Source organism: Spermophilus citellus (genome assembly GCF_964194105.1).
Source record: "Spermophilus citellus genome assembly, chromosome: 3".
Lineage (NCBI taxonomy): Eukaryota > Metazoa > Chordata > Mammalia > Rodentia > Sciuridae > Spermophilus > Spermophilus citellus.
This window is the reverse complement of record NC_138184.1, coordinates 158,810,038-158,825,070: the sequence shown is the minus strand read 5'-3', so window position 1 is coordinate 158,825,070 and position 15,033 is coordinate 158,810,038. Positions and strand designations below refer to the sequence as shown.

General features: G+C 35.7%; 1 protein-coding gene across 4 annotated transcripts in view; it reads right to left on the bottom strand.

The window, feature by feature from the left end:
* DOCK4 (dedicator of cytokinesis 4) overlaps positions 1-15,033 on the bottom strand; it is a 446,200-nt gene that overhangs the window by 204,959 nt on the left and 226,208 nt on the right. For all 4 annotated transcript variants that reach the window (XM_081285589.1, XM_081285590.1, XM_081285587.1 and 1 more), the window contains 4 exons: positions 8,311-8,392; positions 7,684-7,744; positions 3,754-3,886; positions 42-130 (listed from right to left, as the gene is read on the bottom strand). In XM_081285589.1, the coding sequence (XP_081141715.1) occupies positions 42-130; positions 3,754-3,886; positions 7,684-7,744; positions 8,311-8,392 (365 nt within the window). The remainder of the gene's footprint in view (positions 1-41; positions 131-3,753; positions 3,887-7,683; positions 7,745-8,310; positions 8,393-15,033) is intronic.

Here is a 15,033-nt window from a genome sequence, read left to right as displayed (position 1 = left end):
TAAAAAGTGTAGGACCAAGTTAGCCAGTTCCATGTACTCACCTGCATTGGAGCCAGTCAAATTATAGCGTGCATTCAGCTTCTTGATGATGTTCTCATGGATTTGGTACCACTCACTCTCTGTATTACACCTATGAAAATAATCACTTGGTTAAACTTTACTGAAACATGGATTAAGCAATGATCTTGAATGCACACCTGCTCTTTTTGTTATGAACACTACAAGGTACTTCCCTAAATCTCCTTAGAATTCCTCAAAATTTGCTGTAAACAACTGATGGTTTTAGCATGGCTATGCTAAGATGAGAAGTAATGCCCACGCCTGGTGAGGCATGGCCACCTACCTCATCAAAGCAACAGCTGGGATGAACTCACAAATTAAAAGCAGCCCCCAAAGAGAAAAAATGCTGGAGAACAATGTATACAGTGGAAGATAGAAGAAGCCATCCCACCTATCCAATTGTGAAACATCAATTGCCACTTAGTACATTGGCTTCCACTTTCCTTATTTCAACCCAGTGGGGAAGGAAGAAAGAAGGGTTACTACCCTATTAGATAGTTAAGTGACTCTAGAGCATATGCTCTTTAACAATAACACCAAAAAACTCCATATAAAATCAAAAGCCCCCTTTTAGTCTCAGACAAGGTATCTGTTAATATTCTTAAGAGTGCCAGATAGACTAGGGGCTTGGTCACCTTAACATTTAGAAATTTCTTACAAATTGTTTCTAACAAGCACTTCCTGGAGTGTTTTACTAAATTCCTGGTTCCTCTCTATTGTGCAGTGACTGTTTTGACTGGTTAGTATTCTCTTGAAATGGCCTCATGATTTGCTGAATTGTCATTTTTAAGGGATTTCTCTTCTAGGAAGAATTACCCAAAGCCTTATTTGATGCTTAAAAAAAATCAGAAAATAAAATACCACAAAGACCAGCACTATTTATTTTTATGAGAGTGAATGTCTGCCATAGGCAGAGCCAGGATTCATGGGTCTCCTTCATCTGACTGCATAATCAAGGGTGATGCATGTAACTGTCAGCCCCTCAGTGTTCCCTGTGGTAAGATAAACATGGCCCTTACAACCCACACCTGGAAAGACTATTCTAAGAAGAGACTGTGTTTTCAAAGAATTTCAATTTTCATAAAAAGCAACAGCACATACCACCATCATCATATTACTATATAGTAGTATGAAGTAACATCTGGAAGAACACAGCCTGATACCCTGAGAGCTCTAGTTCTGGTATTGGACAGTCTTGATTTCAAATCTGGTTCTCATTCTTATTAGATGCATGACTTTGAGCAAGTCATTTAACTGTTCCCTTATGAGTAAAACTGAGATTACAGCATCTGCTTCACAGTTTGTTTTGAAGAAAAAATGACAAAATAGGCTTAACATGCTGACCAGAGTCCCTGGTAAAGCACACAGTAAAGGTTGGCCGTTACTGATCATTTTTATTTCAAATAAATGATGTTTTAAAACTCACAGCAAAATCTGGAAATATTACTTATAGATTTCTTCCTTTTTATTTGTTCTTTCTAGTTATACATGACAACAGAATTTATTTGGACATAATTATAAAAGCGTGGAATAAAATTTGTTCTAATTCATTCCCTAGTACTTCCCCTTTCCCTTTCTTCCTCCTATCCCCTCCCCCATTCCCTGACCTCTACTCTATTAATCCTTCTGCTGTTTACTTATGTTTTTTTTTTAAAACCATCTGTGGATGTACACATGATGAGATTCACTGTGGTACATTCATGTATGCACATAGGAAACATAGGTCAGATTCATTTCACTGTCTTTCCCTATCCCATCCCTTCTCCCTCTCCCTTCAATCCCCTTTGTCTACTCCACTGATCCTTATTCTAATCTTTTTTATTTTGGATTAGCTTCCACGTATCAGAGAAAACACTGAATCTTTGACTTTTGGGGACTGGTTTATTTCACTTAAGTATGAGAATCTCCAATTCCATCCATTTACAAGCAAATGCCATAAAGTCATACTTCTTCATGGCTGAACAATACTCTATTGTGTATATATACCACATTTTCTTCATCCATTCATCTGTTGAAAGGTACTTAGGTTGGCTCCATAGCTTAGCTATTGTGAATTGTGCTACTATAAACACTAATGTGGCTGCAGTACTGTAGTATGCTGATTTAAAATCCATTGGATATATACCAAGGAGTGGGATAGCTGGGTCATATGGTGGCTTCATTCCTAGTTTTTTGAGGAATCTATGTATTGCTTTCCAGCCTGGTTGCATCAGTTTGTAGTCCCACCAAAAAGTATGGAGAGACCAGAAGGTAGTTACTACAGATTTAAGTCCAGCCGTTAAAAATGAGGGTTGACTTGTGACAAAAAGAGTAACAAGTTATGCTACCCACTAGCTTAAAAAGTTTTCAAGTTTAAAATCAAGGTCACAGGTTTTATCCCTCTTAAGAAGGGATAAAGAGAATTTCCAGTCCCAAGCCACAGGATGTAGATAAATCTTTGGTCAAATACCTAACTTGCTACAGAGGTCACCACTTGGTGGAGAGTAGATAAATCCATGAAACACTGCTGTAGTGGGTAAAATATAAGCAATTGAAGTATGTGTCCCATAGTGGGTGGGCTGGTTGTGACCACCATATATGAAAAAACTGTTGGCATATGTTAGATCTAGCAACACAAACTCTGGAATAAAAGACAAAAACAAGGTTGCTTGTGGAGGTAGCCAGGAATTGGCCCTCAAAACAGGAATGCAGATACCCCAGGGGACTGGCTCTGACCATGTCTTTCTACTTCAGCTCTCAATTCTCAGATGTGTGGGGAGGTGAACAGGGTAGGCTGACTCAAACCATGTGCATTTAAGAAATCATTTAACTTAGAATTCGGATCATGTCAAGTGATTTTCTTAGCAGAGCATTATGGTTTGTACTGTGTCTCCCTCCAAAAAGATAATGTTGATATCCTAACTTCAAGTACCTCAGAATGTGACCTTATTTGGAAAGAGGATCTTTACAGAAGTTATCAGGTGATAATGAGGTCACTGGTGTGAGCCTCAATCCAGTACAATTGTCTTTATAAAAGGAAAAAATTAGACACAGAGACAGCCACGCACATAGGGAGAATGCTGTGTAAAGATGAAGGGAGAGCTCAGGATGGCAATAACTACAAGCCATTGAACATCAAAGGTCACTAACAACCAACCAGAAGCTAGGAAAGAGGCATGGAAATGATTCTCCCTCACGGCCAACAGAAGGAACCAACTCTGCCAACATGTTATCTCAGACTACTAGCCTCCAGGACTAGGAGACAATAAATTTTTGTTGTTTAAGGCACACTTTCGTAGTACTTTTCTACTGCAGGCCAGTTTAATATATGGAGTAGGAGGGTAATCACCTGAGCTTCCCTGTCTTAGTTCTCATTCATTTTTATTACAAAGTGTAGTATTTCCACTTTCCAAGAATGAATTAATTAATTATGAAAGATATACCAGGTATACAAATTCAGTGGAAATATGCTGCACAGTACATGGTCTACCCAATCAATAAACCATCTGTATACATTGGTTTTTGATTTCATATTTCTTCTAAGAGTGACTTGTGGGTTAATTTGCAGCAAGTCAACAGATTGCTGGGAGTTTGAAAAATGACTCAAGCTTAACCCATGTGGTGTTCTGCACTTCCACACATAAAGTATTATCCAGGTAAGATCCAGATGCACCCCTGTGCCCACCCAGGCTCCACCATGTTCAGGCTTCTTACATGTACACTTTCAGGACAAGGTCATCCTTCGTCTCTCCTGTTAGCAGATCTGCGATGCTAAGAACCGCACAACCAAAGGGTCGCCGGTACTGGACGCTGCAGGCATTCTTTTTTTCTCCTGCTCCCATTCGACCTATCCAATTAAAGAGCAAACATGACTCATGGAAATATTTGATTAGATGCATCCAAATCAGAGACACACAGAACCACCAAGCAGGTCCTACAAAACATAATTGGGTGATGGAAAGGGCATAGGATGGGGGCAAAAGAAGATTTCACTTTGCTTCAGGATTGCCTACTCCAGTCACCTTCCTCTGTGACCTTGGGCAAGCAGCATGAACTCTGAGCTTCAGCTGCCATCCATAAAACTATGAAAATTAGAGCTGATCCCATGTTTGGGAACCACTTTCCTTCTCTTATGATTCATGAAGAGATCCCAGAAGGCCCACTTTATTAAAGGCAATCATGGTACCTATGACATTTTCCATTTTCTAAAAAATTCCTTATTCACAAAACCATTTCAAAAAATTCACATCTGAAAAAAAGCAGTTGGAGAGACACTGAATATAACAAGTAAGTACAGGTGACCAAATGAGCATGCCCCTGCCTCACTGTGCAGGCTGTGGATAACTTGGTTCATTACTGACATACCCTGGGACTGTGTTGACTATTACAAGCCTGAAAATTGTCATTTATTTGAAAATATGTTATCATTATTTTAATTTATTATTCATATTTAATTCCCACGATTATTTGAAAGACCCAAAGCATAAGGTATACTGAAGCTGAAATATAAGAAGTTAATATGGGCAAAAAAAAAAAAGAAAAAATGCAAATTTGTCTCTAGATGCTGGTCAGCAGATCCATAAGTAGTTTCTATCTGAGCAAAATTCTATAGCATATCAAGATGTCTCTAGCATTTCCAAAATCCAATGTTATATATATATATATATATATATATATATATATATATATCTCCCAAAAGGATGGTAGTATCCAATTGGGTTTTTACTCATCACTACTAAAGAAAAATGGAAAACTATATGTGCAATATGTCACTTTCAGGGAAATGCTTACAAATAAAATCCTGAAAACCTCTTATTTTATGGTTAGAATCAAAACTTTAAAAATGGACAACAGAAATCAATCACTTTTTAGATATGCAAAATGTAAGAGTTTTAAATATCATGTTTTCATGACCTTAAGCTATAGTCTGAAGCTAAATTTAAATATACACAATTTTAATATAATTTCTGCCTACAGGTCAAACATCTTGTAATGTCATATTTAAATTGGTTGATTTAATTCTAAAGCATTTGTGCTTTGAAATAGTGCAATCTTGATCAATATCATGATTTAAAATACAAATTTTATTTCACTTACTCATTCCTTCGTACATGCAAGATGACAAAGTAATTAGGAGATTTCTGAGAGAAGTGCTTCAAAGTTATTTAATATTAGAAAAGAAACTCATTAATAAAAAAATTAGAAACTGAACATGAATATTCCTAAGGAATCTTCTAGCTCTGGCTTCCTACAATTTATACAAGGGCATAGCACACCTACCAGTCCTTTTTAAAACATCCCCTTCCTCTAGTACTGTGCTAAAGAAAAAACTATGGAGGAGGATTGAGAAATAAGGGGGGTGGGAGAAGGTCTGTTCTCAGAACTACTTGAGAAGGTGCTCCAGGGAGGCTTGCAATCTCTGCCACAGTGAAGCTTTGCTCCCTCCAAAGCTGCTTCTTCTCAAGTCCTCGACATGCAGTATTCAGTGTCCTTTCAGGACACTGTGGCACTACAGCTTTGCACACTGAGGCTTTGGTCTAACTATTACACCAATGAGATGATACAGTGTCAGCCCTGGGGTTCCCAACTCCAGGATTAATAAGAATTCACAAGAAGGAAGATAGGAGGAATTGGGGAAGATAAAATATTAAGAGTCCAGCCAAAAGCCAAAAGGGGAAACAGAGAGGTTCAAAGAACTTCACTTAGGATGGGCAGGGGGATATAAAACTATTAATTGCTCTTTTTTCCTTCCTCTTCTTTCCAAATCAAAGGCTGGGCATAATTTTCCAGCATTGAGGTGTTATTGCTCCAACTTTCCAATGAGGGACAGCATGTCCTTTTCCCAATAAAGCAGGTACAAGGGACATTCTATAAAAAGAAGTATCTGTCCCTGAAAGATAACGATCTTCCACTCCTCAATTTTACTAAATCGAAGGAGGATGGCAGACAAAGTCATGACCTTTCTTAGAGCATTTTACCCTAACTTCATTCCTCCTCAGTTTCAAGCAGTAAAAATTTCTTGCAAGTTTCTTTCAACAATTCCAGAGATTTATCTTTAGCAAACCTAGAGGCAGGCAGGTAGGTAATTTCTGGATCAACATTCATTTTGAATGGTGTAATGACCATAAAATCTTAGTAAAAAATGCAAGCACTAATCAAACACCAGGTATTTAAAAGGCAGCCCTATGACAGGCAACACTTTTGAGGTGGTTGCCTCAGCAATGAAGCTGTAAGAGGGGAACCATGGGCTTGAAGGGCACACACTCAGCAGCATGTTTTTATTTTTTCACCCAAATCATGTAGATATTGTCTAGAAAGTTCCAAAAGCAAAAGTGGTTTACTTTTACTCTCAGTGCTTCAGATTATATTCAAGTTTTAGCAGTTTTACATAAAGATATCCCAAACTACATTTTAACAACTGGCATTACAAATTTGAAGTTATATATATGTAAATTATACAAGAAACTGTATCATATCATTCTCCAACAGACAGAGGTTTTAATCTCAAAAGTACATAGCAACATAGATTGCAACTTTTCCAAAATTTTAGAAGGTACTTTACAATTTTTTCTCACATACTTATTTATTAAATAAAGGAAAAATTAAAATGCAACACAGTTTAGTTTTTGAAATCATTTCTACTATCTTTCAAATACAAAAGATAATTTAAAATGAAAACAAATATTCTGAACACATTTTTACAAGATATATAGAGAAATCTATGTTGGAATGAAAGGTTTTTTATAGTCTCTCTCAATGCACAATGTGGTTGTTGCATGCGTAAACTAAAAGACTATAAAATTAAAGGTCATTTAGCATGTCTGTATGGCAAGCTATTACTGCACTGCAGAAGTATTTCCCTGCAAGTAATGGAGCACAGTTAGTGAAGAATTGGGAACACATTTCCAGTATCGGCTGGTCAGCCTTATTAGAAACACTGCAGAAGCTGCACCATTCCTTATTTCACCCAGCTGCTCTGACCCAAAAGGTGGAAATAGGTGGGAAAATAGAATACCAAAGTGTGTTCTGCAAAATATTAATAAATGCTACATTATATCCATGCTTTCACAGTCAAATCAGATTTGGGGGAAGCTGGGTCAACAAAGTTAGAGAACCATATTGATTTCTCCCTGTAGGACTTCTCAGACCCATTAATGAGCTATGATATTATAGCAGTTCAAATAATACAGTATTTAGCATCTCTTAAACCTCTTTTTGTAGAATCTTCTGTAATAATGCTTTATAACATTCTGCACTTAGGAAAGTGATGGCTGGTGTGAAGCTTTCCTCAACTTGTAGGAAACTCAGGTCCTAAAAGTTTACTTCATGCTATAAGAAATTAAAATTCAAAAGGACAAATACAAAATATTTGAATTAGATGTGTTTAGGAGATTCAAGAAAACAAAAGGGAATACAACAAATTCCTTAACAACTTACATAGAAAAAGATTAATATCTATTCATGGTAGGTGAGAAGGTTGTAATGTGAGGTTGGGGAGGCCAGAGAACAAATCCCGATTTCTGTGCTTCTGGATTTCACATTTCATTCCAGAGAGCAAAACAAACACACAAACTCACAAACACACAAGCACATGGAGACCTCTCAGCTATTTGCCTGTAAAACAGTGACAAGTGCAGTACCTACCAATTCGGATGATGTGCACAGTGATATAGATGTCCTTTCTTAGCTCGCTGCTACCCAAATCCTACCAAAAAATAAAGTTGGGTTATTTTAGAATTCATAATCTGCACCAGCACTTAAAGATTATAGTACATTATTTTCACAAGAGCAGAAAGACAAAGATCAACATAAATATTCTTAATGGAATATTTAGAGCAGAAGTACATGATTCAAATTTTGACATGATTCAAATTCTGTTCTAAAAATATCACTACAATCAACTTTGAGTCAACTGCTGTTAAGAGATGTTTAAAAGGAAAGACCATTGTTCATTCAGGCTCTCTCTCATATTTATGAAGCACATATTAAACACCAGGTGCCATGCTCAGCCCTATTGCTACTGAACTTTGGCAATCATATCGGAGCACCAAAACACACCAACAGAAAAATTAAAGGAGTCAATAATACCCTAAGGGAAGTACAGTAATTGTGAACGACAGTATTCACAATTTTGGCCATTAATGCAATGTATGTGTTACTTACAAAGTTTTAATCAATTCACTATGTTCTTTCACAATCTTTTATTTCTCCTAAATAATACGAAGCACAGCTGGAAGAAGATACCTCGTCAACAAAAGAAGATTCACTTACCACAAAGAGAGAGCAATGTCGTTCTGGTTTATCTGGGGCTTTGGGAAGCCCATTTCTATTCAGTCTCAAGAAAAATCTCTCACTATAAGGGAAAAAAAGGAATGCTTTGAAAATTATTTAATATTTATTCCTTTTCCAATTGCTATGCATTCTAAGAGTTAAGCTCAACATTTGTTAAGTTATTCATGTAATGTCAAAATTACCTATATAAATTCGGAGAGTACTGAAGACAATAAATATTTCCTTCACTTCTTATAAAATGGCAAAGTAGTAATTGCAAAAGAAAACATAAACAGGCAAAACAACTTTTGAAGCTGTAAGATAGGTTTCCCTATCAATGATACCATTGTTAGTATTCCAAAAAGTAGAAATAAATGCACAAAACCAAAAAATACAGCCTGATACTTCATGTGTTAGTACCTATCAAGATCATCTTCATGTTTTACATCATATTACTTCACTAAAATTAAGGGCAAGTAGCTTTATGTTTTATGGTCTTCTAAGTCTATATAACTCAAAACACAAACAGAACTCCCCAAAAATGAAATTTGAATTTTATTTGATCTTTAAACCAAAAGATCTCAAACTTCATTGAACATGCATTTGAAAATACAGTGCCACCCAGATTTAATGCAAATACAAACATTGTTGTTGATCAGCCACTAATTCTAGGCAATGAACACTTGTAGACACCATTTAGATTCAAGATCATGTATGACACTATTTATTTATGTTCAAAAAAAAATAAAATGATTATCAACCCAAGGAAAATTAATCTACCAGCTACCATGAGCTTCAAATTCTAACTGAATTTCAATATCCTGGTGCCTATGATAGAATCAAAATGCTGGCTGCCTCAGGCAGAGAACACAAAGCCAATACCCATGGAATGTGTAATTATCACATGGTGGTGCAGCCTTGGGCAGGGCAGCTTCTGCCTAGGGAGCAAGCAGGGAAATGGAATGCAGGACATCAGTTAAAGGTCCAGAACCTACCAAGTCTCTGTTATTCATCACTAGATCCTTGGCTTAAACAATGGCTATGCCATCCAAATACACAGAAGGAGAAAAAAATGATAACCATAAACGGATCTCTAAGGAAGCATATAGATTTGAATTTATGGCTGCTATGGAAAACTTATACTCTTTTGTGATCTAAATTCACAGAGATATATTTAACATATCCAACTGCCTGGCTAACCTCATCTTTTTCTTATATTATGCCTATTTCTGACCTCTCATATAAAAAAGGGCAACCAATACACACTTCTATGGGGCCATTTCCATTTCTATTACCTAAGCTTTTTTTCCAAAGAGCAGGTAGCTGATAAGGCATAAATGGAGAGAATACGAATTACCATGAGGAGCCTCAACTAAAGTCAAAGTTCCTATATAATATTATTTTGAAATGGACACTAGGAATGACAGATACAATTGAGGGTGTGGAATTGAATTAGTCTTATCCAACTGTCATTTACTATAATTAAAAAAAAAGACTTCATCCTCTCTTTGCAGTAGAAGAAAATTCAGTATTATTTCAAATTTAATATAAGATAAAAGAAAATATGCAAAATGTATCTTAAGATAAAGGAATTATATTTCCAACAGTCTAAAGTCATATTATTAGGTAATACTTCTGAGAATTCACCATTTGACAGGCACTCTGCTAAGGACTTCACATGAATTAACTCCTTTTATATTTACCTCATTCTTAGGAAGCAGATACTATTATGATAACCATTTTAAAGAAAGGAAAACTAAGATAATAAATAGCTTTGCCCAAGATCACAGAGCTGGTGTGTGACTGAGTAGAGATTCTATTTCATGTGTAAAGTGAAAACCCTCACACTTCATCGGAATGTCATTGGTAAATTATATCTCTGCTCTACACAACCATTGAGCCGATATTTCCAGAATACTGAGATAAAAGCATTGTCATGTATCTACCTGGGATACCCACATGATTTAGTCAAGCCTGGTCTTAAAAGTTCAGGAAATTTCCCCCTGACCTGGACTAAATAGAAAGGAAGAAGTATCAATACTGACTGAGTAGGCTTCAAAGCAGTCTTTGGTAGGTTTTTTTTCTTAATATTTTTGTTGTTGTTGTTGAAAGATCCTATTTTAATAATTTATTTATATGTCATGCTGAGAATCGAACCCAGTACCTCACACATGTGAGGCAAGCTCTCTACCACTGAGCCACAACTCCAGCCCAGTAGGTATTTTTTATTTTGAGACAGGGACTCACTAAGTTGCTTAGGGCCTTAGTAAGTTGCTGAGGTTGGCCTTGAACTTGTGATCTCCTATCTCAGCCACCGAAGCATGTAGCAGCACACTTGACTTTGGTAGTTTTTTGGTTTTTTTCAATGAAAAAATGACTTGATAAATAAATTATTCTACTAAACAAAGGTGAAACTTCAAAAAGAGTTTAAGAATTTGATTTTACTTTTAGTCAAAACTGCTAAGGTTTAAAGCTGGCATTTGTATTTTCTAATTATAAAACACAAGCAATGTGAACATTTCCTCCTCTTCTGTATCATGAACAGTATGTCCTAACTTTACATTTTTTTTGAATTGTGTTTCTGCATGATACATTTAAACACTTATTCCCATTGAAACACTGGCAACAAATACCACATTACCTTCTGATAGGTCAGTCCAAATGATGAATGCCAAGATTAATATATAAAAATCTATCAGGCATTTTAGACATTAAGTTTCAACTAAATATAAAATTTAATACTAAGTGTAAAATATACACATATTCCATATATGTGAGCTTTATCGATATTCTGGTAAAAAATGTTTTCTAATGTATTCTATTTCAGAAAGAGATCCTTTTTGCTCTATAACAATTTTAATTTCACTTGTCTAGATAGAATCCTAATTATGAAAGTATTCTACTATATCATATCTTAGTTCATAAAGAATATCAATATGTACTAAGCTAATGACGTATGCCTTAGCTTAAACATGACTTAAGAGGGAGATAAAAAATAGACTGAAGATGAGTGCAGTGGAGGTAGTTATGTGCAAATTGTTAAAAAACAGTCTTATTTAAAAAGAATATCTCTGTGGTCAATTAATTTTTTAAAATTTATTTGGTGACATGATGCTATTATACAAACTCAGTTTCTTTCATCTTTATTGATATAGCAGGTAATCAATCAGCAAATGATTTTGGAGAGTGGGGAAAAGCCTACAGTTAGGCATTTTAGAATCTCTGGGTTATAATCACCTTCCATCATTCATATATTTGAGAAATACCAGGATGTCTGCCTTCAAGGCCAAGATAAAAATTGAACAAAGTTAATGATATTTCATTCAGACACATCTTCTAAAATTCTCTCAACTATGTCACATGAAGTTTTGTGGCTACACACAAATGTTCTTTCGATGCTCTATTTTAAGTCTGCTTATTAAGTTGTTTGTTTTAAAAAAAATTAACAAATCTACTTTTCCTAAACTTAAAAAGTGTCCTATTATAAGATAAATATACCTGAATTACATTGTTCATGCTTCTTTCCTAACTTTAAGAGATTTGGGTGTTTCTTTCCTAGTCATTGACCATCTTCAGTTTCTACCCAATGATTTGGTATTCCTTGATAAGACTAAACAAATATACAATTTTAGGGAAAAAACATAACATCGTCAAAATAACTGAAAAGGTTTAACTCTCCCAAATGTTCCTTCTCTTTTTCATAATATCCTTTTCTTTAATGTTAAGGAAATCTCCAAAATTTCCCCCAGAGTCATGTCAACCAATGCTGTCCCACCACCAGATGTGAGATTCACCACATCAGTTTCATGGCACTTCTAAATTCTAGATCATGCCATTTAATCCTGTCCCAATGTAGATTTTATATCTTCATTATATTAAACATATAATAATAAATAAATCTGCAGTGACTAAGGTTTTCTAATGCCTCCCTCTTCTTAAAGATGAAGGAAATTGAATACTTGTAGAAAACCTGAGAAAAGAGAATTGATATTATCAGTACAGAAAAGATCATTATTGGCCTCATATACTGCCTCATGTTCTTCTAGAGTAAATTTCACTACAGGAAGCAATTTAGTGTCCACCTGTGTTTCATTATACATCATGATACTATAAATCAACAATAAATAATTCTTTCTCTGGAAATAAAGACTAACAAATCATAATTATTATTTATAACCTACCTTCTTCTGACAAGGATTTGAGAAAACCAAGATAATGTAATAAGAACAGAAATAAGTGTCCCCAGCATAGCTCCTAGAGAAAAATAATGAAAGAAAATATGTACCTTCTGGTGCCAGACCCTATAACTTTGGCTTTATGTGGATCTTCTCATTTAATTCTCACAACTACCCTAATGGGGTAGAACCTATCATGCTGCTTGCCTGACAAATGAGAAAGCTGGGTTTGAGATAACAGGTAAGTTGGCCAAAGTTGTATGGCCAGGCAAGGATGGAGGCAGGATACTAATATCCAGAGTCCAGCTCGAGTGTCTTGGCTCTGAACAACATGCAATCCTGTCTTTGAAAGAACAGCACTTCAGAAACAGAAAAAGAGCAATACTAACTATGTCACATAAAATATTCTCCATAAAAATTAAAAAATAATTACAAATGCATGAAGCCAAAAGAAAAAAAATAAGCCATAACATGTGTGTGTTTATGAAGTTTATGCCTGCACAGCCAAACCACTGAAATTCTGATGTCCTGAAAAAGACCTCTAATAATGAAGAGTATGTTTCAAATAGCACAATTTGGTAGAAATGGTTTTAGCCACGTTACATGTACTATAGGAAGCAGGGTGAGGATCTGAGGACTCCAATGGCTTCTCCTCTGTTTCTCAGCACATCTCAACCCCTCAGAAGCAGGCACCCTTCTGTTGCAAAAGCTTTACCTAGGGTCCTAAAGGACCCCAGGCCAGACAGATCTGGGAAGGTTCTTGTAACCTTCTGCATAACAACATCAAGTGGCTCCCCAATGGGGTGTCCTACTGTAATCTGTTGCCTTCAGAAGGTAATGCAACTAAAAGATACTAGTGGCCAATATCAGAGATTTTGATATTTCAATCGAGATGTATTTATATATTCTAAAGATTTTTAAATTTTATATTTCATATAAAAATTTTTGTATCTCTCTGTATGGATTCATGTTTATTTCTACAACTCACCTAAGAAACAAAACTGTCTAGTGATTTAATGCGTGTAAAAGTTACACAACATGTACTTTATCCAAAATATACGACTAGGTAATAACGTGGGTTGAACCATGTGGTATGAAAGATATGAAGCTATAAAAATGACAAAGACAGTTTCTAAAATAATTTTTAAAAGTTAAATCATTGGAGGGGGCTGGGGCTGTAGCTCAGTGGTAGAGCGCCCACCTCGCAAGTGTGAGGCACTGGGTTCAATCCTCAGCACCACATAAAAATAAATAAAGATATTATGTCCAACTACAACTAAAAAAATATTTTTTTTAAAAAAATAAATCATTGGAATAGATTTATGATCTCCAAAAGCAATTAAAAAGGGAGAAAACATTAAAATGGTCAATTGGAGGAAAACCTAACTCATGATATTTTTTACTCATACAAATCAATTTTGCAACAAAATATCCATGTAGTAATTTTGAAAAAACAAAGCCAATATCTTAAATTAATTATGCTGTATGTGAGAATAACAACCAATACCTCTTCTATACCGAGAAAGTGAGAGAGAAGACACACTAGAAACCAAGGAGGAAACAATGAGAGCAATAAGATGGACAATAAGATGGGAAGAGGTAAGAAGATGGCTGGACAGTATGAATTCTAGAGTTTATCTAGAAGGCAAAAGAGTATGCATGAACTCAATGGCTTCTATTTCCTGGCTCTCCTACATTTTCTCAAATGCTTTCTGATTGACTAACAGAGCAAGATGCTCCCAACAATCTGTTGTAAGAGACCAAAATATGCTACCCCAAAATATGTCTCCCTGGCATAAGGATTGTTGAGCAATTAAGAAGAAGCAGATTTGGGAAATCTCTCTGCTCTCCCTCTATTTTCCTAGAAGGAGACAGATGTATGCAATATCCAGCCTCCCACTTCTACCAGGAGGAACCATGTTCACCAATGAAGACAATTTTAGACCCTTACAGGCCTGGAGATGGCACAATGGGTATCTACATTAACAACTTTTGCTAACTATTCTTTGCGTTTATTTGCCTTCCCACAAGCTGCTGCACTTAGAAACTTTATCTTTTTAAATTTGTTCTAATGAGTTATACATGACAGCAGAATGTACTTTGGTTCATTGTATACAAATGGAACACAACTTTTCATTTCTCTGGTTGTACGTGATGTAGAGTCACACCATTTCTGCAGTCATACATGTACCTAAGGTAAGAGACTTTATCTTGTCCTTTATCAGTATTTATTGAAGATGCTGTTAGCTGAAATTCACAGCCACCTATTTCAGAATTACTCATTCCCTGGGTGTCTTCCATGTATACACAAAATGCACATGCCAATAAACTCTGGTTTTCTTTGTGAATCTTTCTTTTTTGTTACAGGGGTTAGTTCCAACTAAGAAGATATATAGGTTGTAAAAAAAAAAAATTACCTTTCCTCCCCAACAGTGTGAAGAGAGCTGTAATTGTGTTCTTTCCTAGCACAAGTGGCAAAAGACAACTTGAAATAGAAAAATCTAAGCTACACTATGAACTGTTGAAGTAACATCCCCAGAAACTGATG